This window comes from Phragmites australis, chromosome 21 (genome assembly GCF_958298935.1).
Source record: "Phragmites australis chromosome 21, lpPhrAust1.1, whole genome shotgun sequence".
Classification (NCBI taxonomy): Eukaryota; Viridiplantae; Streptophyta; class Magnoliopsida; order Poales; family Poaceae; genus Phragmites; species Phragmites australis.
This window is the reverse complement of record NC_084941.1, coordinates 8,085,612-8,106,755: the sequence shown is the minus strand read 5'-3', so window position 1 is coordinate 8,106,755 and position 21,144 is coordinate 8,085,612. Positions and strand designations below refer to the sequence as shown.

At 38.5% G+C, this 21,144-nt stretch overlaps 1 protein-coding gene across 2 annotated transcripts in view; it reads right to left on the bottom strand.

The window, feature by feature from the left end:
- The window catches only part of LOC133903857 (midasin-like), a 34,057-nt gene that overhangs the window by 3,037 nt on the left and 9,876 nt on the right, over positions 1–21,144 (bottom strand). Inside the window, exons 17-60 of one of the 2 annotated variants that reach the window (XM_062345328.1) lie at positions 20,622–20,689; positions 20,345–20,540; positions 20,131–20,235; positions 19,740–20,045; positions 15,652–17,886; positions 14,029–15,573; positions 13,768–13,954; positions 13,608–13,673; positions 13,340–13,422; positions 13,026–13,262; positions 12,508–12,643; positions 12,337–12,422; positions 12,189–12,265; positions 11,833–11,974; positions 11,671–11,760; positions 10,612–10,738; positions 10,048–10,202; positions 9,623–9,730; positions 8,807–8,959; positions 8,512–8,691; positions 8,257–8,421; positions 8,048–8,149; positions 7,735–7,962; positions 7,536–7,658; positions 7,259–7,340; positions 6,867–6,994; positions 6,625–6,789; positions 6,455–6,530; positions 6,045–6,157; positions 5,890–5,966; positions 5,702–5,815; positions 5,205–5,273; positions 4,961–5,120; positions 4,537–4,664; positions 4,356–4,453; positions 4,040–4,266; positions 3,651–3,890; positions 3,448–3,574; positions 3,312–3,373; positions 3,040–3,198; positions 2,528–2,746; positions 573–860; positions 355–489; positions 44–250 (exon numbers count right to left, since the gene is read on the bottom strand). In XM_062345328.1, the coding sequence (XP_062201312.1) occupies positions 44–250; positions 355–489; positions 573–860; positions 2,528–2,746; positions 3,040–3,198; positions 3,312–3,373; positions 3,448–3,574; positions 3,651–3,890; positions 4,040–4,266; positions 4,356–4,453; positions 4,537–4,664; positions 4,961–5,120; positions 5,205–5,273; positions 5,702–5,815; positions 5,890–5,966; positions 6,045–6,157; positions 6,455–6,530; positions 6,625–6,789; positions 6,867–6,994; positions 7,259–7,340; positions 7,536–7,658; positions 7,735–7,962; positions 8,048–8,149; positions 8,257–8,421; positions 8,512–8,691; positions 8,807–8,959; positions 9,623–9,730; positions 10,048–10,202; positions 10,612–10,738; positions 11,671–11,760; positions 11,833–11,974; positions 12,189–12,265; positions 12,337–12,422; positions 12,508–12,643; positions 13,026–13,262; positions 13,340–13,422; positions 13,608–13,673; positions 13,768–13,954; positions 14,029–15,573; positions 15,652–17,886; positions 19,740–20,045; positions 20,131–20,235; positions 20,345–20,540; positions 20,622–20,689 (9,774 nt within the window). The remainder of the gene's footprint in view (positions 1–43; positions 251–354; positions 490–572; positions 861–2,527; positions 2,747–3,039; positions 3,199–3,311; positions 3,374–3,447; positions 3,575–3,650; positions 3,891–4,039; positions 4,267–4,355; positions 4,454–4,536; positions 4,665–4,960; positions 5,121–5,204; positions 5,274–5,701; positions 5,816–5,889; positions 5,967–6,044; positions 6,158–6,454; positions 6,531–6,624; positions 6,790–6,866; positions 6,995–7,258; positions 7,341–7,535; positions 7,659–7,734; positions 7,963–8,047; positions 8,150–8,256; positions 8,422–8,511; positions 8,692–8,806; positions 8,960–9,622; positions 9,731–10,047; positions 10,203–10,611; positions 10,739–11,670; positions 11,761–11,832; positions 11,975–12,188; positions 12,266–12,336; positions 12,423–12,507; positions 12,644–13,025; positions 13,263–13,339; positions 13,423–13,607; positions 13,674–13,767; positions 13,955–14,028; positions 15,574–15,651; positions 17,887–19,739; positions 20,046–20,130; positions 20,236–20,344; positions 20,541–20,621; positions 20,690–21,144) is intronic. The other variant, XM_062345329.1, reaches the window with a different exon arrangement.

The window sequence follows — 21,144 nt, the reverse complement described above, 5'->3', positions numbered from 1 at the left end:
CAGAATCTGTTACAGTTAGAAGTATTTACTCGAGCACACTAACCTTTTCTGTCCCCTCAATTTGCGATATATCATCTATTTTAGAGGTAGCACTCTCTTGACCTTCCCCTTCACCCATGCCAGTTCCAGTTCCTAATGCATCTTGTTGTCGTTCATCATCAGCATCTTCAGTTGTATCTTCTGTGGAACCAAACCCCTCCGTGAACAGATAAATTAAAAGGTCCCCAAGTGCATGAGTCATTTCTGATGTCTGAAACCAAAAGAAATAGGTTTTTAGAAAAACGAAATCAAACATTATTTTACACCAAAAAAATGAGGACGGGTCCGAAGTTCCTCCAAACATGAAGTGCTTACTGTTCTGTGTGCTTCTAAAAGTTCAGAAAGTATCCCTTCGGCTGATGACAGGATCACACCCAGCCAAGCATGAAGATGCATCAATTGCACCTCTATACTAGAACGTATCTCAGGTTTATAGTCAACCAAACTCCTCTGTTGGCAAACAATAAAAAACAGATGGTATAACACAAAATTATAAATATAAGAAAATAAGAGGAAAAGGTGAAGAAACAAACCACTATAATACAAAGCTTCTCACTAGCATCACAGATATGGTCCAATTTGAGATTCACAAAATATGACTGCAAAATATCTTTCCATGATGTAATAGACTCCACTGGTGAATTTTCACCTCCATTATTGGATATTTCAAGATCAGTGAGCTTTCCTACAACACCAACAGCTAGCATGAAAGTTTCCTTCAAAACTTCTGCATATGAAGCTTCAGGCTGTTGAAGGACATCAGAGCATAGTCTATGATCATCATCATTAACTTCTCTGGGGTTCTCCATTGCCCTCTTAGCCTGCAAAAGTAATGAATGTTTAAGCACAAAAGAACCAAAAGGTTATTTAAGCACAAATGATTCATAGAATAAAAGGGAAATGCCCAATTAAATCAACATGCAGTATTTGGACAAGAGTAAAATCTGTGATGAAACAAAAGAAAAAGAAGGTGGTGATCTGCCACTCCAATTAAAAAGTGAGGGGGGGAGGGGGGGGGGGTTAGGGTTTATTTGCCACTTCGAGCCATACTTTTACCCTTCTTTCCTCACCACTCCCTATCTCTTATTCTCTTTTCCATCTCTCCTCTCCTCATCCATCCCAAGGTTGAGCTCTTCATCTCCCTCCACCACTGCAAAGACTGACAGCTATTGATGTTTGAGACACCAACTCAAGCCAGAGCGTAGTACCGCTCAAGTCGAGGCAGCTTGGATGCACAATCTGCATTGGTGCAGCCTGAGCGCCACCTAAGCATGTGGTACATTGAGCCTTCTTACCGTTGAGCCCAGGCTACGCTCACACGATTGACTTTTCGTCAAAGTGGTGCAACGCAGGTGGCTGTGGTAGTCCGACTGCAGTGACCAAAACTCAAATAGGCTGTCATCTACTGCTCACGACCTCATCTGTGATTCCATTGCCTTGCCCACTATTGCATTGTGTCGTCCACCTGTCCCAGTCACCACTGCCCACGGGCAGGCATCACCAAGCCAGCGCTACTCGTGTCACTGCATTTGTGCGAGCACTAGTCATGTTCTAACCCGTGCCGCTTGGACACACCGCCCAAAACTCAAATAGGCTGTAATCTACTGCTCGTGACCTCATCTGTGATACCATCACCTCACCCACTATTGCATTGTGCTATCCGCCTGTCCCAGTCACCACTGCCCAAGCGCAAGCATCACCAAGCCAGCGCTACTCGCGCCATCGCATTTGTGCGAGCACCAGTCATGTTCTAACCCATGCAGCCATGCAGCTTGGACGCACCTTGTGGTGCAATGCATGCAAAAGCCATCCAACCCACTCCCGAAGCGACCCTACTCATGCGACAGCTGCACTGACCCAACAATTGTTTGGTGAAACACCCATATTTTCGTTTCTCTTTCTTTGAAGGTACTATCGGTCATTTCATCTATGTCAAACATGTAGACCCTTGTCAGAGTGGCTGATAAACTCTATTTTTCACCTTTACTATGAACTTGCAGTGGAAAAGGTACAAATGGAAAACCCTTGGCAAAATATGCAATTCACACACACAAAAAAGAAACCAAATCTATAAAATGGCATGACTGAAGTTAGCATGCAAAATATGAGCATACCTGCTGCACTAGCACAGCAAAACAAATCTATACAAATCCCTATGTATGTTACATAATATTTGTGTAGCAGAAAATAAAAACTCTAAGCTACAAAGTTTCCTGACTTTTTTCCTCAACATCCCCCCCCCCCAATGCATGTTACATAATGTGTACCAGAAAATAAAAAACTCTAACCTACAAAGTTTCCTAACATTTTTTCACCCCCCCCCCCACCACCAAAAAAATGCATCGAGGATCGTGGAAAAAAGTTAGGAATAGGAAATTAAACATATACAGCATGCTCATTCCTAAAACAAGAAAATAGGAAAACTAAACAAAATTTTCAATGATGTATCTGTGGCCATTTTGGCATTCATATACGTAACAGAACAAACCTTCTCCAACAGTTCTTCCAAGCGGGACAGAAGAACTTTCTTAACGGATCTCATTGAAATATCCTGGTGGCACTGAACCTGTATATCTTTTCTAAACAAATCTATAAGCTGGCAATTCTTATTAACAAGTTGCTCCATCTCTCTTGTAGCAAGAGGCATATTCTTATATGCACCAGCCAATATATTCTTGGATCCAAGTAAGAATTTATCTAATAAATCCTGCAAAAAAATGAGAGTTACTAGACACATGTCACTGAGGAATGTATACTGTTTGCCTTAGTTGTATCCACTTAAACAAGAAAGCTTGCACGTGGCTTAAGCTAATAACCCCAAAGGCACATCGTGTCGGCTTCAATTTATTTGGAGCTTCTAGTGGAAAAGGGTTTAAGATTATTGGATGGGACCCAAAAGTAATACCCCTGTTCGATCTTGGTTTTGCTATAAACCAATAAGCTGAAGAAAGGTGAAACAGGCTACCGCCCCTATGAGAGAACAGAAACGGACAAGTTTACCTTAGATTCAGAAAATCTCGGAATGAACTTTCCAAGAAGAGTTGACATCGCGGCAACTTCTTCATTGATGTTGTTACAGGAGGTATAATGGCAATCCTTGAAGCTTCTGAGCAACAAGTTGGTGTCCGTGGTCATAGTCAGTACACTGTCAAACAATTTCTGCATAAAAAATAGTGAAAAGATGCATTACCCAGGTGCATAAAAAATAGCAAAAGAAAAGTCAAAATTGTAAATCCGTACAGCTTCAAAAACTTAACTGGGAGAAACCCTACCTTTTGCTGCCACATGGAATTTAGCAGCACATTTTGGCATGATGATAGAGATTTACTCTCTCCTATAAAAAATACATGTAAGTTTTGCTGATTGATTTTGAAGCCCTAAAAAGAAGCTGCAGAAGTCAAGAAGTACCTCCAGAACCTAACATGAAAATAACATGCTGAAACTGGTTCAGCTGATGAAATAGATTGTAAGCAAGATGCCTTTGTTCAGACAATATGGTCAACAGATGATTCATAAAGGATGTGGCCCTGTTAACCTGCAAGTTGCTCAAAGCATAAATGCAAAATTGATATGTGCTCATCTAGAGTATCAAAATATCAATAAGAACTGACCTCCTCTAAACCTAGATCTTTGTTAAATTTCAAGGAAACTTGTCGAAGTTGTTGCATCATTGCCAAACATTTGAAGTATTGCTGATTTGCATGCTTCCAGTTATCTGTGGTCAATAGTGTAGAATGAACGATACTGACATCTTCTGGCACTTTCTGCGAGCTCACTTGCTGGAGCAAGTGCGCCACATCATATGAATGCTCCAAGAACAATGGACTTGCTGCAGCCAGATCATCTCCCCACTGGAAGTAAGATAAAAATTATAATTTGTAAAAGCTCTTTTATTTTGGCAAAGGAGTAAAAGGAATGTCAAGGAAAACATGCTTTCAGTAACAGTAGAGCTAGATAAACGCAGGGAAAGGGGGGATCTAGTTTTATGGCATCAAAGTACCTCATGACCCATTGGCCTGTGCTTTGATAGTCCACATTCCTCGAGAGTTTTGAACAGATTGGATAGAGCAGTTTTCTTCTGGTTCTTTTTCCCATGCTTCAGTGTATTAGCAAAATTAGCTGTCCCACAAATTCTCTCAAGTGCGGCCCAAAAGAATTTCAATCTGTCATTGAGTTCGGCTTCATCCTGTCGGTGATTCACATTGTGTATAACAACATCTGCATATTCTGCCAACAAAATAATTCAGACCAAATCACAATCACACACTGAGGAAAAAGAAAGATGAAAACATGTGTGAGGGGGGGGGGGGGGTGACCTTTTACAGTAGGAACTCCAATAGCAGTACCATTTGTATGCTGCAAAGTTTGTAATGATAAAGATGTCTGACTAGCCCACTTGCTGTACCATGAAAACCTGGCAGAGAGAGCAAAACAACATAAATAAGTGTGATAATTAAGAATTAATAATTTCTAATCTGGTCGACGTCACGGGACCACCTTTGGTTAAATTTTTCAGTATCAACAGGAAACTGTGATTCGGGTCTCTGAGGATCAAGCCAACATGGAACTTTCCTTGCCGTAGCTTCTTCATTTAGTAGAACGATGACAGGTTTTTGCAAAATGTCCTATAAAAAAGCATGAAATAGCATCAAAGGTGTTATCCAAAATAGCTAGTGAATATAAACATAAATGTTCAAACAGTAAAAAATAACCCTAGGACCTAACAGGTTCCTTCCGAGTTTCTAGAGACATACAGATGCAGTTATAATTATAACTAGAGGAGATCACAAACTAGTTCAATAATGCTGATGTTTCTACAGCAATAATAATGGCATTGGCTGCCAATGCACTTGCCAATCTTAAAAATAAATGCTTTCATTGTAAAATGAAATAATGAATACATCAAGTAATCAGTACATACATTGAACCGTTGCAGAAGCTTAAAGATCTTTTGCCTAGTCCTCTTGAAATTTTCAATAGAAGCTGTACTGTATGGTGCTTGCTCCCAGCGGTACAGCTTGACCTGGTCTTTCAACTCCTTCTCAATGGATTCTTTAACAGCTCCAATTTGCCCAAGAACACTTGAGTTGTGAAAAATTCTATCAGAAACAACCATGGAGAAATGGACCAGGGAAATACTTCGCATAAATTCCAGAGTGACTTACAGTGACAAGAATTGCATGTAGTAGCCAAACACATTGTACAGAATATTCAGAATTTTCTTCACTAGAGTACTGCCAAGAGTGGAAAATGTTAGAAAATAGTGTACATTAATAAAGCTAGTTTTAAGAATGAGAAAAAAATAACTATAATGGGAGAAGCGAAATGATATCAACAGTAGTAATCAACTAATCCCTCCAGTCAAAAATACTTCTTGTTTTGGACATGACATGGTCTCCAATGTGTAACTTCTACTAAAATATATTTATAAAATCTAATTAATTTACGAGATTATGAAAGCATTCTTCAAGACAAATCTACAAATATGATTTTTCATGTTTCCAAACTAAATATTTTAAAAGTTACTGATGGTCAAAGTATCAAAAGTTTGACCGGATCTTGTCCAAAACATCAAGTATTTGTGACTGGAGGGAGAATTAGATGAATCGAAGCAAACACTTATAGCTTATTGAAGCAGTCCAGATGAAAGTCTTGATCTCACCTTGAATAAGCACCCACACTAGCACCACCAGAAATCTCACCATGGAAGGCGAGGAGAAGATGCAAACGTCTCTTGAATTCTCCAAGATTTGATGTCTGAACAAAGTCCTCGACACTGAATTTATGGACCACATTTACATTAGAGAACATATACACTGCTAAGAAGGGAGAGCAGAAGCATATGCCTACCTTTTGATAATAGATAAGTTCTCATCCGTTGGAATCCCAGAAGTCTGAGTAAGTACTGCTCGCAATGGAAACCATAGCTGTGCAAATCCAAGAAGATTCCGTTAGCCAACAATCAAACAATAATAAACAAACACACATTAGTTATAAAAACTCACTTTTACAGCATTTGTCTCATATTTTCCCTGGACCTCCTCAAGCAGTATAGGCCAACAATCTAACTCAAGCCTTTGCCACGAATACACAAGCAAGAATATAGGTGCAAGATGATCTGCAAAGAAAAGGAAATTGAGACGATACAACACTGTTTTAAGTTTTGCCAGAGAGGCTTTTTGGAGATGTTGGGCATGTCAATTGTCACCATCATAAATGAAAAAACCAATTATGATGCCCGAACAGACAGTAGATGAGAAACTAATGCAAATTAATTAAGCATTAGTAAATAGACAGTACAAGGCCCTTTTTTGGATAAAGTGAGGAGCAACGGACAACTACATTACGAACTGCAATATAGGCATTTACATTTGAAAGTGTACACAGCCAGAGGTTAGTGAAGATTCAGCCTTACCTTTTAGAAAGAACTTGGAGTCATTTTCCTGCAACGTTTGAGCTTTCCCAGCCAGCAGTTGCAATCCAAGTAAGGCCTTAAGAATAAGAAATGTAACAGAAAAACAAAACAGGACTACTTAGCAGTTAACAGCATGTTATTATTACGCAAACATTTATTGGATAACAGACCTTCGAGAGTGGCGTGCTCAGGGGCATTGCTACAAGGGAAGCAATTATGTCCAATATTTTCAGAAGGCCCGGATGCTCAGGCCATTCATCCAAATAGTATCTAACTTTCTCTTGAAGTGTAGTTAGTGGCTCAACCATTTTGAACAACACAGAAGGATTCGGGTCCTGCAATAAGCAAAGCTTCTAATACATCAAAAGGAACCAATGGACATCAAGGTTCAATCTGAATGAAATTGTCATACCTTGTAAGCATTATAACCACTGCAGTCTGGAGAAGTCACACAAGTTCGTTGATATTCCAGACAAACACGAAATAGATGCTCAGGCATGAGCTTCTCATCAAACATAGAACATGTTAATTCTGGCAGGTCTGAAAAATAATAACAAAATGTAAGTCAAGTACTACATACAGCACTGTTTGAAATAAAAAAAACTCGACAACAGGGAGGACGTCCCCCTAGCTTTGTCTTCAAAGAGGGGAGTACCGAACCCTTTAGGGAGGTATTCACGCACGACCTACGAACACCCAAGTGGGCAGCCTCTCAGCTAGAGGCTCTACCAACTGAGCGAAGGTTCGCCTTTGCGGGGCGAGACAGTTCTCAGCACTGTTTGAAATAATAAGCATAGTATTTACCTTTCAGTATTCTTGTTCCCAGCTCATATGATTCTATGAAAGATTGAATTTTTTGCGCATCACTAATTTGGCATTTGTTAGGCTGAAAGAAATACAACAAGAAAATTGTTGATTAGCTATAAAATTGTACACGATAACACAAACATATTACATAGTAGTTCCTTATTCATTATAACTCTATGAAATAAAAAAAAATATATATATATCAGGAGGTATAAAATGCATAAACTATTCTCAATCCCTGTGAACAACCAAAAAATGCATCATTTTACAATACCTTCTCAAAAAGATCTGGGGAACCAAACAATTGGTCATGTATAGTTACAATACATTTCAGAGCAGACTCTGGTATGAGATCCCAAGTGTCTTCAGCAACGTCATCATCCTCATTGATTCTCTCCTGAAACAAATAAGATTATTACATCGATATGCAATGTGAAATATGAACATCCATAAGAACAAACATGTGGGGATACCATCATTCTATTAAATTCATGCTCTAATTGTTCTTCATTGTCTGGTACAGCATTGCCTTCTGAGTCCATATCTGAAAGTGACGGCACATCTTCTTTAAAAATGTCTTGTACATCGATCATTCGCGATCTGAACTTGTAACACTGAGAATCATCATTTTCTTTAGCCTTCAAACAAGATTTCATGTTGATCCACATGCTTGTAAAATGATCAAAGGCATCCTTCAATGACTGGAAAGAGAAACTGTTAAGAGACACCAACAGCTTTCCCCTTAAGGATAATAAATCACGATAACATGACTATTAAAGTACATACCAGATAAGATGCTTTATCCATGATTAGGGAACAACTGACACAGTATGTTATTCTTACTAAAGAAATACGATGTATCAAAGCTAGCATTTCAGAGTTGGACTTCTGCAAATAGTACACAAAACATTACTCAAAGCCAGCTCCAGAAAAATAAATGCATATGATCAAGGAAGCTGCATGAAACTGAATAAGGAGAAATTATATGCACTAACCACTTTGTCTGCCACTTTACCAACATTCAACTGACTTGAAACAGCAGCAAGCTTCTTCAACATATCTACATAACCAAAAACACTGTATTGGGTTCCTCGTTGATCATCAATTGCATATTTTGTAATAGATCCAGAGGGAAACTGCATAAAAGCACAAATTGTGCCCTGCAACAAAGAAAAAAGATAGCAGTAGCACCATCAGCATCATAAATTGTGCCCTTTATAATTCAACTATAACTGCAAAACTATACATACTAGAACTCGTTCAATATCATCTTCTTTAATCTTCTTCAAATACTCTCTCTGAAGAGAACCAGACAGAGCAATTGCTAAGCCAAATTTCATTTCATATACAGCAACTTGAACTGGTTGAACCAAATCAAGATATTCCCCATACTCTTCTGTCAGCCTCTTGATAAAGTTCATGGATGTTAACTGCCACAAGATGGTTGTAAGGCCAATCAATATATCTGCAGCTAATGAGTGGTAAAAAGAGAAGAATAAATGATCCTAGGCCAATAGGCTCTAGCTGAGCGCAAAAAAATCACACCTGCCAATTGCAGACTCTGTCAACCTCTAGTTGCCCAACTCCTTTGCAATTTAAATTAGCTAACAAGTCCTTGCAATCAGACAGCCGGTCCTCAAACTCAAAGCATGCAGCAACGAGACTCTTATGCTTAGATTGTTGAGGTCGAAATACAACCTGCAATTGGGCACAAGGTTGTGTACACCAAATTTCAATTACAAATAATGCATAAACAGATTGCATCAGTCAAACAATAAGCATATGTAAATGCAAAATTATATCATATCAAGGCCTGACGAGTCATCATTTTGGCTCAATAGGCAAGTAGATCTGATCTTCTGAAGATAAATTCCCATATACCAGCTAAAAACTTATAGCATCAACACAATGGCCAGAGCAAGCTCATGTCTATATCTATCTATTAGCGCAAGATCTCACCAAATCAATCTTCCTAAAAACCAATCTAACTTAAGGTAACTAAATATATAATCTAATAGATAAAGTGAGTGTTGGTGCCGCTACAGAACCAGAGCGCTACAGTAGGGCGTACTATTAGCCCAAGGCCCATAACACGATCACCATTCACCAAATGTATCCCTGACCCAGCATGGAAACTAAATACAACATAAAAAGTCAGAAGATATTGTAAGCGATGACAGCAAATTGCTAAAAACTTAACAGACAAGACATTGACTAAGAAGTTGCATTGAAAAAATATCTCATCAGCTACTCCTTGAGTTTCAGTGACGCTGTGACGGAACTGACGAGGATAAAGAGATAAGGGGCGAAGGATATTTTTCTATTATTCAGATTATTGATGCCATGTGATTGTAATAGGACCTTTGCCCGGATGTCTTTCTCTTCAGTTTTCAGATCTTGCAACAACTTCTGATCATGACTATCTTCAGCGCAGCTAGAGCCAACCAATTCCTCACAATCATGACGAACCTGTAACAAAACAGCTGCCATAAATTTGCCAGCCTTTTACCTTTTTTTATCTGGACAAACCAGCCTTTTTACTTGACAAAAAGGTATATCTTGCAAACTATCACTAGGTATTAAAGAACAGACAAATATTATAATTAACAATTTCAACACTAAAATTACAACTGGGATCTTCTAAGATCAAATAAAGCAACACATAAAATTGGATCACATAGCTCAATTAATCTATGTTCTTGCTTTGCACCTCATTACATAAATGAAATAGTCTATTCAGAAAACAAGTTTCAAGCTTTGCACCAAAGTAACAAGAGATGTTTTACCTTTCCCTCTAGCTCCACAAGTGAAATCTTTTCCAGAATATGAGAATGCTTGTATGTGGATTCAAATGCAGGATCTGGGCTGTATGAGCTCAACAATAACCGAAAGCGCAACTCTCCTATATGCACCCAGGCAGCCCCAATATGGGGTAAAGAGTCTGCATGGCACACACAAAAAAGTTAAAAGTATACATCAACTTTTGAAATGAGCAAACTATCAGAAGCAACAAGAAAAGCGAAAGTCAAAAAAAAAAAAAAGATAGACCCTTCTGATGGTGAGGAAACACAAGTACCGAAGATTTGTAATAGGTGGCACTATGTCTCACTGTTCTCACTATAAATAAATAAGTAAAATCTACATCCAGAAGTATCAAATCAGCAAAGTAGCACATGGCTGAGCCATCTAACATAACCATATATTATACAAACAAGGCAACAACTTTAGGTACTTCAAATGGCAAGTAAATCCTTTGTGGAGTAGAGATAATAATCATATAATATACCAACAACTTTAGGTACTTGAAATGACAAATCAATCCTTTGTGATGTAGAGACAAAGGGGAATACCACGGGAGTAGGCTGAATACAAATCCATAAGCAAGAACTCTATGAGTTTATTTGACCCTGAGAGTGAAGCCAATACTCCATGACTTGAAGATGATAACAGTGCACCAATGGCATCTAGGTCTTCTTTCTGCAACAGAGAATGGTGGGTCAAGAAAATGCAAAGCACCAGCAAAGATAACTCAAGAGAAAATGATATCTTGTTAAAGAGGGAGTGCCGTCCACAAGGATTTATTATAGTGATTTGTGAAAATTGTGCACACACCAACAAGAATTTACGAAGGAAATAGGTGTATGAGGTCTATTAATTATCCTGAGCCAATACATTAAGTTCATACAATTAAACTAGGCATTCTGAATGGGATTTGATTGATTATACACACACCACAATATAAAAATACAAAACTATTCTCGTACTTGATTGATCAGACTAATCTTCCACCTGCAAAAGACAATATCATTATGTAACACACCAAATCTGTGGCAGTGCGTTTTAATCCCTTCAGTCCAAAATACTTGCTATTTTAGCTCCCCCACACCCAGGACAATGGAAAGAGTTAATACTTCAGTTTTTTACATGGTTTACCCATGTTAATTATGTGCTAATCTCTTAACACCGCTACCAATAAGCAATTAATAAGGTATCTGGTGAAAAATATTTCCACAAAAAAATATCTGGAAACGAAACAAACTTGTTGAACCGTCATCTATATTTGTATTGGTTGTGGTACATTTGTTCAAGGGACATCTGGTATAACAGCGTAATGGCTCAGTGTTGAACTGGAAACCATGGGAAAAGCAATAGCCGACATGTGCAGGAACTTGAGGTCCCCGTTATCCTTCAATACAAACTAGTCTACAAAGAATTGCTCCAAAGGATACTTAATACATTTCAACAACAGCTAAAAGTTTTAACACCTAAATGTCCGCCAAATATGTCAGTAGTTTCACTGGCATAGAAAATGCATCCTTACAACTCAGCTAATTAAACAATAGTAAATAGTAGCAACATGACATGTACATGAAACTTTCTCAATCAAATTAAAAGGATGATGCACAAACCTCTAGATAATGTTTCGGTTGTTGGAATAGGATGGACTCTAAGTGGTTGTAGTCCTCTTTCTTGAAATGTTTCTTGTGGACAAATATAATCTGCAACAGATTATCAGAATAGACAACAAAAGAGGGCACTTCAATACAAAATATAGATAAATTGATCATTACCTGCTTAAAGAGGGAATCAGCAGCAGATTGGAGACTATCAACAAACTTTCCCACATCCGAGATACCTTCCCAGAGGGTTCTAGATGAAATTCTAAGCATTAGATAATTCCTCTGATAATCCACAGCACGTAAATCCTGTTGGCTGCAGAGAAAAAGACAGGAAGAAAAGTTATAATTGTCTTCCCCAAAAGGTTCAAACATCGGGTTAATCACATTTTATAGCAGCAGCCCATAAATGAGAAGCAGAGCACAAGCTGTATGCAATAGCCATTAAAAAGAAAATTACTATCAAATGTATCTAGCGGAAAAGGGGGAAATAGAAAAAATCAATAAACGATAATAACATCTAGACATACATAATAGTATTGATGGCGTCCATTTTTGTCAGGTGTGCCAGGTCACAGGCTTCATCGTGTGTGACCAGGAATAGACTCTGAAAAATGAAGCAAATCAGGTAAGGAAGGAACCATGGTTGTCTTAATATAATTAAGATACGAGGGAGACCTTTGGGCTTCCAGAGCAATAAGTCCACAAAAAAGAGTGATAATTGTACCACATTTCAAGAATGGAACTAGCAACTTTTACATGAACTGCACAACATTCAATTGTCAAGCTGTAAGCAGCAACAGAAATCGAGATTAGTTGTCACAAAATACAAAAATCGCCTTTTTTTACCATTATCAACTGTGGCCCAGGCATGATGAATCCACCAAATGATCTGATGTTGTGTATACTCAAGAGGAGATCTTGAAGATGACTCTAATGAGTAATCCATAGCATACTTCAGCAGGTACTTGGAATTCGCAATGATCTATACAGTAAAAGAAAATTTTACTCCATTTCGAAGTATAGGGCCCTCTAATTTTTTACAATCATGTTTCAAATTATAAAGCATGCATGCAGATTTAATGACTTTTCACTTTAGACCTCATATGTTTTCTCTCTTATTCCCAGGATATTAAAACCACGGATATCCTAGGCATTCCCCTCTACTATTCTCAGGTTTGATGACCACCATAACTCTCGTGCTAGACCAAAAAAGGCCAGATAAAAAAAATGGAGGAAGATTACAAAAAACAATGCATGTCACTTCTTTGTAATGGTTTAGCACTAAAAATTATCAGGTCTTGCAGGAAAATATGGACAGGAAATGATAAACGGGATTTGGAAACCAACAAAGTATTAAGAGAGACCTCGTGAGCTTCGGAAGAGTCCTTTTGTGTGCACTTGGATAGTCGTTGAAGTAAAATAGTATCCAAGTTTAAGCTCTTCAAGTTGAGCAAAGGAAGACTCGCCAACCAACCATTGAAGCCATACATGTTGCATACAATATCCGATGCCACTGAGCAGCAGGATTTAATTTCCGCCACTGAAGTTTTGGACAATAATTCAAGATTGCTCCTCTCAGAGTCAACCTTTCCAACAAGCCTCTACATGAAGAAAATACAATAAAACCACAAAGAAGGAGAAATCAAGTCAGAAAACATCACATGGGTACAAGAAAAACCTTGTGAACTTCATCCAATTGGGTGACAACAGTTGAAACATCTTCCTCAGTTTTAGTGGCAACAAGAGAAGCCATAGAGACACCTTGACACAAAAAAGACAACAGAATTAAGAAAGAAAGATACCATCAAAGTTTTCAAAAATATTTTAAGAAAACAATTATTATATATTAAACAGATGAAATGATAAAAGATATTAAGAAATCACAGCTAACACTGCACAATTAAATAAAACTGTGCTATAGATCTTTTGGATAAATATATGAGCACCTTCCATTGCAAGGTGTCTAAGATCCTTATTGGCTGACAGCAATGCATCAATTAACTGTTGTTTCTCTGCAAGCAATAGATGGCAATTAAATTATAGATGGTGTCAGTCAGGCATGGACAAGTTATTAGTTGAGCAACCAAAATATATGCTAAAGAATACCATCGAGATGTATATTCAAAATATTCTTCCTTGGCCACACAACTGCAGAGAAGGTCAAAATTTCTTGTAATTTGTAGAAGATCCCGCTAGAAGGTGGCACAAGAGGATGACCTCCATAAACCCACAAAGTTGGTTTTTCATATTGAAAATTGAAATCATGGAGATTATTGAGATTGACAAATTCCATCTGTAAGATTGAGATGTCATTTTGCAACCACTCAGTAGTATCATAGTAAAGAAAACAAAAGGATGATAACTTACCAAAAATACACCAACTTCTACCGCGAACTTTGGTTGCAACTTTAGTATTTCTTTCCTCAAAAGATTCCAAACAACTGGTAACCCCTCATACTGAGATGAAATCATCATCTTCCATATCGATCTGTGATAATCAATAAGATGAGAATATATGTGCAGTAGCTTCCGAGATTTCACAATTATCTTTAGTACCTCACCCTCCAAGCATCTGAGGGACTTCAATGCAGGCAACAAAGTAGCTTTCAGAGGAGCAGGATCAGGAAAATTTGTCTCAAACTGCCATTGCTGCAATGTAAGCCGCAGCAAGCTCAAACCATTAAGAGCATTACGAAGCCGGTTCTGGCAAGCTTTAAGATTGTCACAACCAGCCATATCTAGCAACTTCTTTGAAAGCAGTGGAATAGGCTGAGTAATAATATTGGTCTTGTGATAAGCAATTATTTCCCTGTAACATTCGAGGATGCTATGCCAAATAGGATGCTCACTTTCCTGCTTAAGAATATACCCGAAACTCTCAAAGAAATTGCAATAAGGCTGGACCAGGCAATTATACCATTTAAACCATATGGCATAAAATTCAAGATCATGTTCAGTAGATTGCTCCATAACCCAGTTAGCAGCAAAGAAAAGCATCTGATCAGCTAAATCTGAATTGAATGCCACAGTTACACGACTTTTGACACTTTGACCAGAAACTGTCGGGAACTGCAGTTCATGTAAGCTTGTGGTAGGAAGAATAGAAGGGTGGATGTTACTAATAGGACCCAATAAGGATGAACTATCTTTCCAATTGCTTATCTGATAAGCAGCATACTGTGCACCCAATGACTGAAGATACATACAATTTCTCTTGACACAAGTTTCTTTTGAATACCAAATGAAGTCCCACAGCTTTTGCTCAATTGGCCAACCACCAGGCAAGGATAAAGAAAATCCAGAATGCAAACCAGTTGAACAACCATCAAAATCAGTCAAAAACCTAAATTTTCTCTTGTCCATAATGCCAGATCCATCAAAATTAGTTAAAAACCTAATTTTTCCCGCCTCCACAATGTCAGATCCATTAACTTCACCCAAAGATGGCAGGTACGTGTGTTCCCAACTCAAATGCAGGCTCCAAAGGAGCTGATTTCCTTCAATAATAAGTTGTTGAAACAGTTGAACCCATCTTGTGATCTCAAGAAGGGTAATGTTTATACCAAGACGTAATCCAGAAGCTTTTGCATACATGTGTGCTTCACTCATTGACGAGATCAGTTCCATTCTTGGTATCCCACAAGAAATTAAAAACCTGATTATATCCTTCCTCTCGCTATCCCCAGGCACATTGCTGCGTCCTTCCGAATTCCAAGTTTGGTCCATCAGAAAGACCTCCACCCCTCTGTTTCGCATGGCTCTTGAAACTTCACCATACTTTGCATTGACTGTCAGAAACATTCGGAACTTAGGGTGGGCCTTGATAACTACAGGATTCCCGTCAACAAGACCACATTCATTGACTACAATGGACCTTTCTTGCTCAACCAAAGAGTTTATCCTATCAAGTACCTGAGTAAACAAAACAGTAAAATTAGCAAAAGCAAATAGCAGGACAAAGGCAAAGTATGTCAGAATTAGAGAGCTTACAGTAGGGTTACAAAAATTTGCGTTGTCCAAAACAATCCATTCACCACATTCAATGGCCCTGATCAAATCTCCGGCGACCCATTCAAATTTAACTGGTTGGTGTGCAGCTCCATTCTGCTGCAAGTTGTAGATGGACTTCAGTGTTTTACTCAGATCATCTTTTGTCAATGATGTAGGCAAGTCAAACATTTCCAGATCACACTTCATCTGCTCAACTATATCAGCAACCAAACACAATGATGGCAAAGATGCATTCCTACTCATTTCAATAAATGTCGAAGTCCGGATTGAAGAATACTTTTTTGCAGCCACAAATTCAAACCATTTCACAAACAAACCCTTCCTTTCCACAATTAGATTTTTCCAGTTTCTATCCATACTCATGCTGAAATACACATCAATATAATGCTCAACTTGTGATATGACCGCTTTATAGTGCCTAAAGAAGTTATACTGCTCAAAGCAACCCAGCAATTCTGATACATCAGTTGCAGATGACAGATTCAACTCATTTAATGTATTTCCAGACAGCTGAGCGAGCAAGCGGATTAATGAGGTTTTCCCGGATGAATTTTGTCCAACAAGAATGCACAGCCAACCTTGATGGATACAGTGCATCGCAGCTTCAAGGCTATGAAGGATACCTGGAAATATGTTGAGTTGATTATTCTGCACTTTATATGATTGGAAGTTATTTCTTCTAATAGACGCACTTCCAACAACCAAGGAATGTGGATTGACATAAAGCCTTTTTGATTGATGAATACTCGATTTTTTCTGAAAGATTTCTTCAAACAGTTTGACAACTTCATGGCGATCAACCGCAGTTCTCATTCGTTGAAGGTAGACAGTATTTAAAAAGCAATCATCACTTGAAGTATCTGGAGAACCTGTTATTATCTCACAAGACCTGATAATGTCACGTAGATTAAATTCCCAGGGGCAGCCATCTTGGCCATACTTCCTATGTATCATGGTATCCATGTACAGCCTGTTATTAAAGCGAATAAGATTCCGGAGGAGACTTTCAGAGATTAATGGATAATATCGTGATTTACAAATGAACAAATAATCTTCCTCTGATAACTCATCAACATAAACTTTGGTGAAGCGATTCAGAAACGATTTGGGAAGGCCTTTCCGTCCACCACCTTGAGATGAAGGATTCTGGCATGCAAAGATACGAAAGGACGGTGGACATTTGTAAGTTTGACCAAGCTCTGGTATAAAGACCTCAGCTCGGTGGTCCAAAATGGCATTCAGACCCTCCAGCACAGATTGCGGGGCAAGATTGAGCTCATCCAACAGGACCCAGCTTCCATTCTTTAAAGCCTGAAGAAGAATACCATCAGACCAGGAAAATTCCATTCCATTTGCCCCTTCAACTGGCAGGTCTGAACCTAAAAGATCCATCATGTCTGTCTGTTCAGATAAATTTATCCGCACAACATCGTGACCAGAAAATCCAGCTAGTGCAACAATTAAGCTTGTTTTTCCAACTCCAGGACTACCTTCCAGAAGAAGAGGTTTAGGTAGTTGCATACCCCGCAAAACTCGCAAAACATTCTTATTGGTGGTGGGCGCCATTATTTCAAAGCCCTGTTGCTTACAAGCAAAATGGCCTTTAGCAATATAAAACGGTGCGATGCCGAAATGATCTTCCAAATAATCATGATCCATATCTGCCTTTCTTATATTGTCACCCCAGCCATAATAGCTTAGATCATTTAAGTAAGAGTCTACTGCTATCCCATCAACCTTCTGCAGCTCTTCTAGAAGGAAGGACAAGCAAGTACTTCTCAACTTGGTAGCCTCAGTTTTAGAAACATTCACTCCCAATGAAAGCCCATCAAGTAAAATAAGGAACAGGCCATGTATCAAAGCTTGCTGTGACCCAAGATTTTGCTGGGTCACATTGATAAATGAAATCCAGGACAGCAAGTCCCGTATCGTGAGAGTTCTTCCAATGTGTAATTGGTTGAACCAATTCCAGAAGCTAACAATGCAATCTCCATAGCAAGAAAGCTCAGCTTTGGCGAACCTTCCTAAAGTTATGCTCTTGAGTTCATCAACATCAGTAACAGCAGGAACCCATAATTCCGTGAATCGATTTCGTAGTGCAGGAGAAAGTTCTTTCTTTCCATAGTCACCACCTGGATTCATTGTTGCAAGAATAAAGAAGTTTGGATGCGCTACAATCTTCTCTAGCACAGAACCACCTTTCTCCGCCAGTGACTACAACAATAGAATAGGCACATATAAACATAGATAAAACTGAAGTTCAAAAACAGAAAAGCAGCAATTCAACAAAACCTTCCGGATAGATACAAATTGCGTGATTGAGTGTAAATGTGATAGGATGAACAAAAAGTATAATAGTTTTAGAACAATTCAAGTTGAATCTGACGAGCTTTAATCATTTACAATCAATAAGAGCCACTGTCACGTATTTGCAAGAAATATTACTTCACTTATTGGAAGATAAGTTGTGACTATCCCGTTTATGCAGTAAGCAAGGGTGCATATGGCATGTGGTTCCTTTTTTTAAAGCACTTTTGTCTAGCTACTTGTTTATGTTACTCCCTCCACTCCTAAATAGATGTCACTTTAGAATTGGGGCAGTCAAAACCTTAAAACTATGAGCACTAATATACATATATAATATCTATACTTTTTTAACATAAATTAGGTCACTAATCCTACAACAGCTCTGGTGTATAGAGAGGCTCTGACCTATTAAATGGAAACCATCAAAGCAATGGAACATAGTAATGATTCTAGTAGGTTTATCATCAACCCTAACTAGAAAAGGCAAAGGTCAATGGAGACTGACAATGCCCTAGCTCATAATGACATTTATTTACAAACAGGGAGCAACTAACTGGAATCATCCTTTTTAGAGCTATAACAGAGGTATTTTACCAGGATTTCCTGCTACTAGATTACGCAGCAGAGCACCGCAATGCCGAACAACAACAACAACAAGAAAGCCTTTGTCCCAAGCAAGTTGGGGTAGGCTAGAGATGAAACCCACAGGATCCAACTAAAAAGATGATAAGAAAACAATAATGATAATAAAAGTACTACTAATAGTAAAAAATTAATAATAACGGTAAAAGGAGACTGATGCATAAGTTATGGTTCCAGCACGTGGATTGCTAATTCCGGCACATGGATTGCTAATTCCACGGGCTTCTATCCATGGATAGTTCTTTGGGGATATTCCATTCCTTCAAGTCTCTCTTTACAGACTCCTCCCATATTAGGTTTGGTCAACCCCTGTCTCTCTTCACATTATCAGCGTGCCTCAGTATCAAAACCTTATGTCATGAATCTAAACCCAATTCTATCAACTGTGCACACGACAAATTACATCTAATAAAGTAAAGTAAACTATATTGCAGATGCCCAAAAGCTGTCACTTAGGTCAAGTATACGACTTTATCTATTTGGTCCCCAACACAGTTGCATCACCTAGGTCTGTAAAACTTGTGATTACATCCATTAGACCCCAAAACTGCAATTCTTCTCCCTTCCGTTTGACCTCATTATTCTCAGTTTCAGTGCAAATAGTTAATTATTGTTCAAACATTTTCATATAGAAGGGGGAGCTTTTCCTGCATGGGGATCTAAGCCAAACTATCTGATCTGCAGGAATATAGGCAAGTCAGCTGGTCAAGGGTCAAATCCTCAGGTGGACTAGGTAGCCAAATCCCTAGAGGTTCCCTCCAACATTTTCATGTTAGGAAATCATCAACCCTACCCTATACATAAAAATTCGAAATACATTTATGCTAATGGATACCATCAGGGTCTTTTATGTCTTAATACATTGTAATAGCTGTGCACTTCCATGCATGCAACAACATGGATGACATTAAGATGGATAAAGGATTGTCAGTCTCATATAGATGCCGATTTCCAAGGTGTAGAATTTGAAGCTAATATCAAGCAAAGTGTACTCTTAAGACAGAACAACGCATGGAGTAGGAAACTCTTGCACAAGATAACTTCCGGTGTTACTGCTACTTTAGAAGAAGAAAAACATGCTGTTCAAACAGAAAATGGCTCATTAAAAAAGAACATACCAATATTCTTTCAGGTTCTAGAACACTGTTCAACCGTTCAAGTACACTGTCATCGGCTAAAGAAACTTCATCAATAAGGAAAAGATCACCATTCTTCATTGCTTGCACAAGTGGCCCATCCTGCCAAAGGAAAATTGCCTGCCACCTCTTGTGGAGATGCATCAGATCCAACTTAATTTGCTCCATGACGTCAAGATCTTGAGTTGACACCTCCGGAAAGAGATCTTTTTCCTTTCTGTATCTCTCAGTCATTTCATTCAGATGGCCCATGATGCTATCAGCTCCAGATATATCAGTTTCAAGTGGCTGTAAATCATAGAAATTCAGTTATGCCACTTTCCAAAGTCAATAAGCTATGTTGAAATACCACATGCCAAAACCAAAAACATACCACATCCCCTGCAACATGAACGAATATTTTCATCTGTTTGATTCTTGCAACAAGATGCTTGAACTCAAGTGCTATTCTTGACCGATCACGTACAGGACAAAATCCCTGCAAGTAACAGCCATATCATAGTGCTAGTGAGCCACATATTTAAAGCACATACAATGGCAATTAGTAAAACGGGATTCATAGACAAGATTCAGAGATGGCGACGCACCCCAATGAAGTCTGATGTCTCGGTATATTGATGGCAGTTCAAAATGTGTAACTTGAATCCAAGGACAGCACTTAAGACCTGGCAAACAGTTGTTTTCCCACCACCAGTTTCACCAACAAGGAGGACAGGTTCACGTGATCTGTAGCAACGCTCAATAAGGAAGTATAGCCTCCACATACTTTTCGTCCACGTGATACTGCAAGAAATTTTAAACAAATATTCACATCACAACGGGAGAAGCATTATACTCTAAAATGTAAAATGCACAATAACTCACTTTCCAAAGCATTCTTGAACTCTCAGTCTAATAGCATCAAGAGATAAATTATCTTCACAATTGACTTCCTGCAAAGGCAAAGAATCACTCGATGAGACAGATTAAGAACTAGTTCCCTTTTCGAGCAAATTTTCACCAATTTCCATTAACAGAAAGCACAGAATGTTGAGTCACAGATTAAGTCATATGGTATTATTAAGTCATGTGGTATTATTATATATGTATCAAAATTCCAAATGTGCTGTGATGCATATCACGCAAGAAAATCTGCTCTAAGGTATCATCATCAAGGATAAAATAACACAGTCAGATCACTGCACAAGCAAACAATACCCAAAGTTTACGACTAATTGGTCAAACCCGATGTGCACTGAGCTCAATAGTAACCATTCGATTAAACATGTACAGTGATATGTTAGCAGCTAGCTTCAAATATATCAAAAAATTCAGATTGTGCTGTATCTTCTACACTGAGTACCCATTAAGGAGCAAGCAAGCATTTCCGAAAAATTAGTGTCCCAGC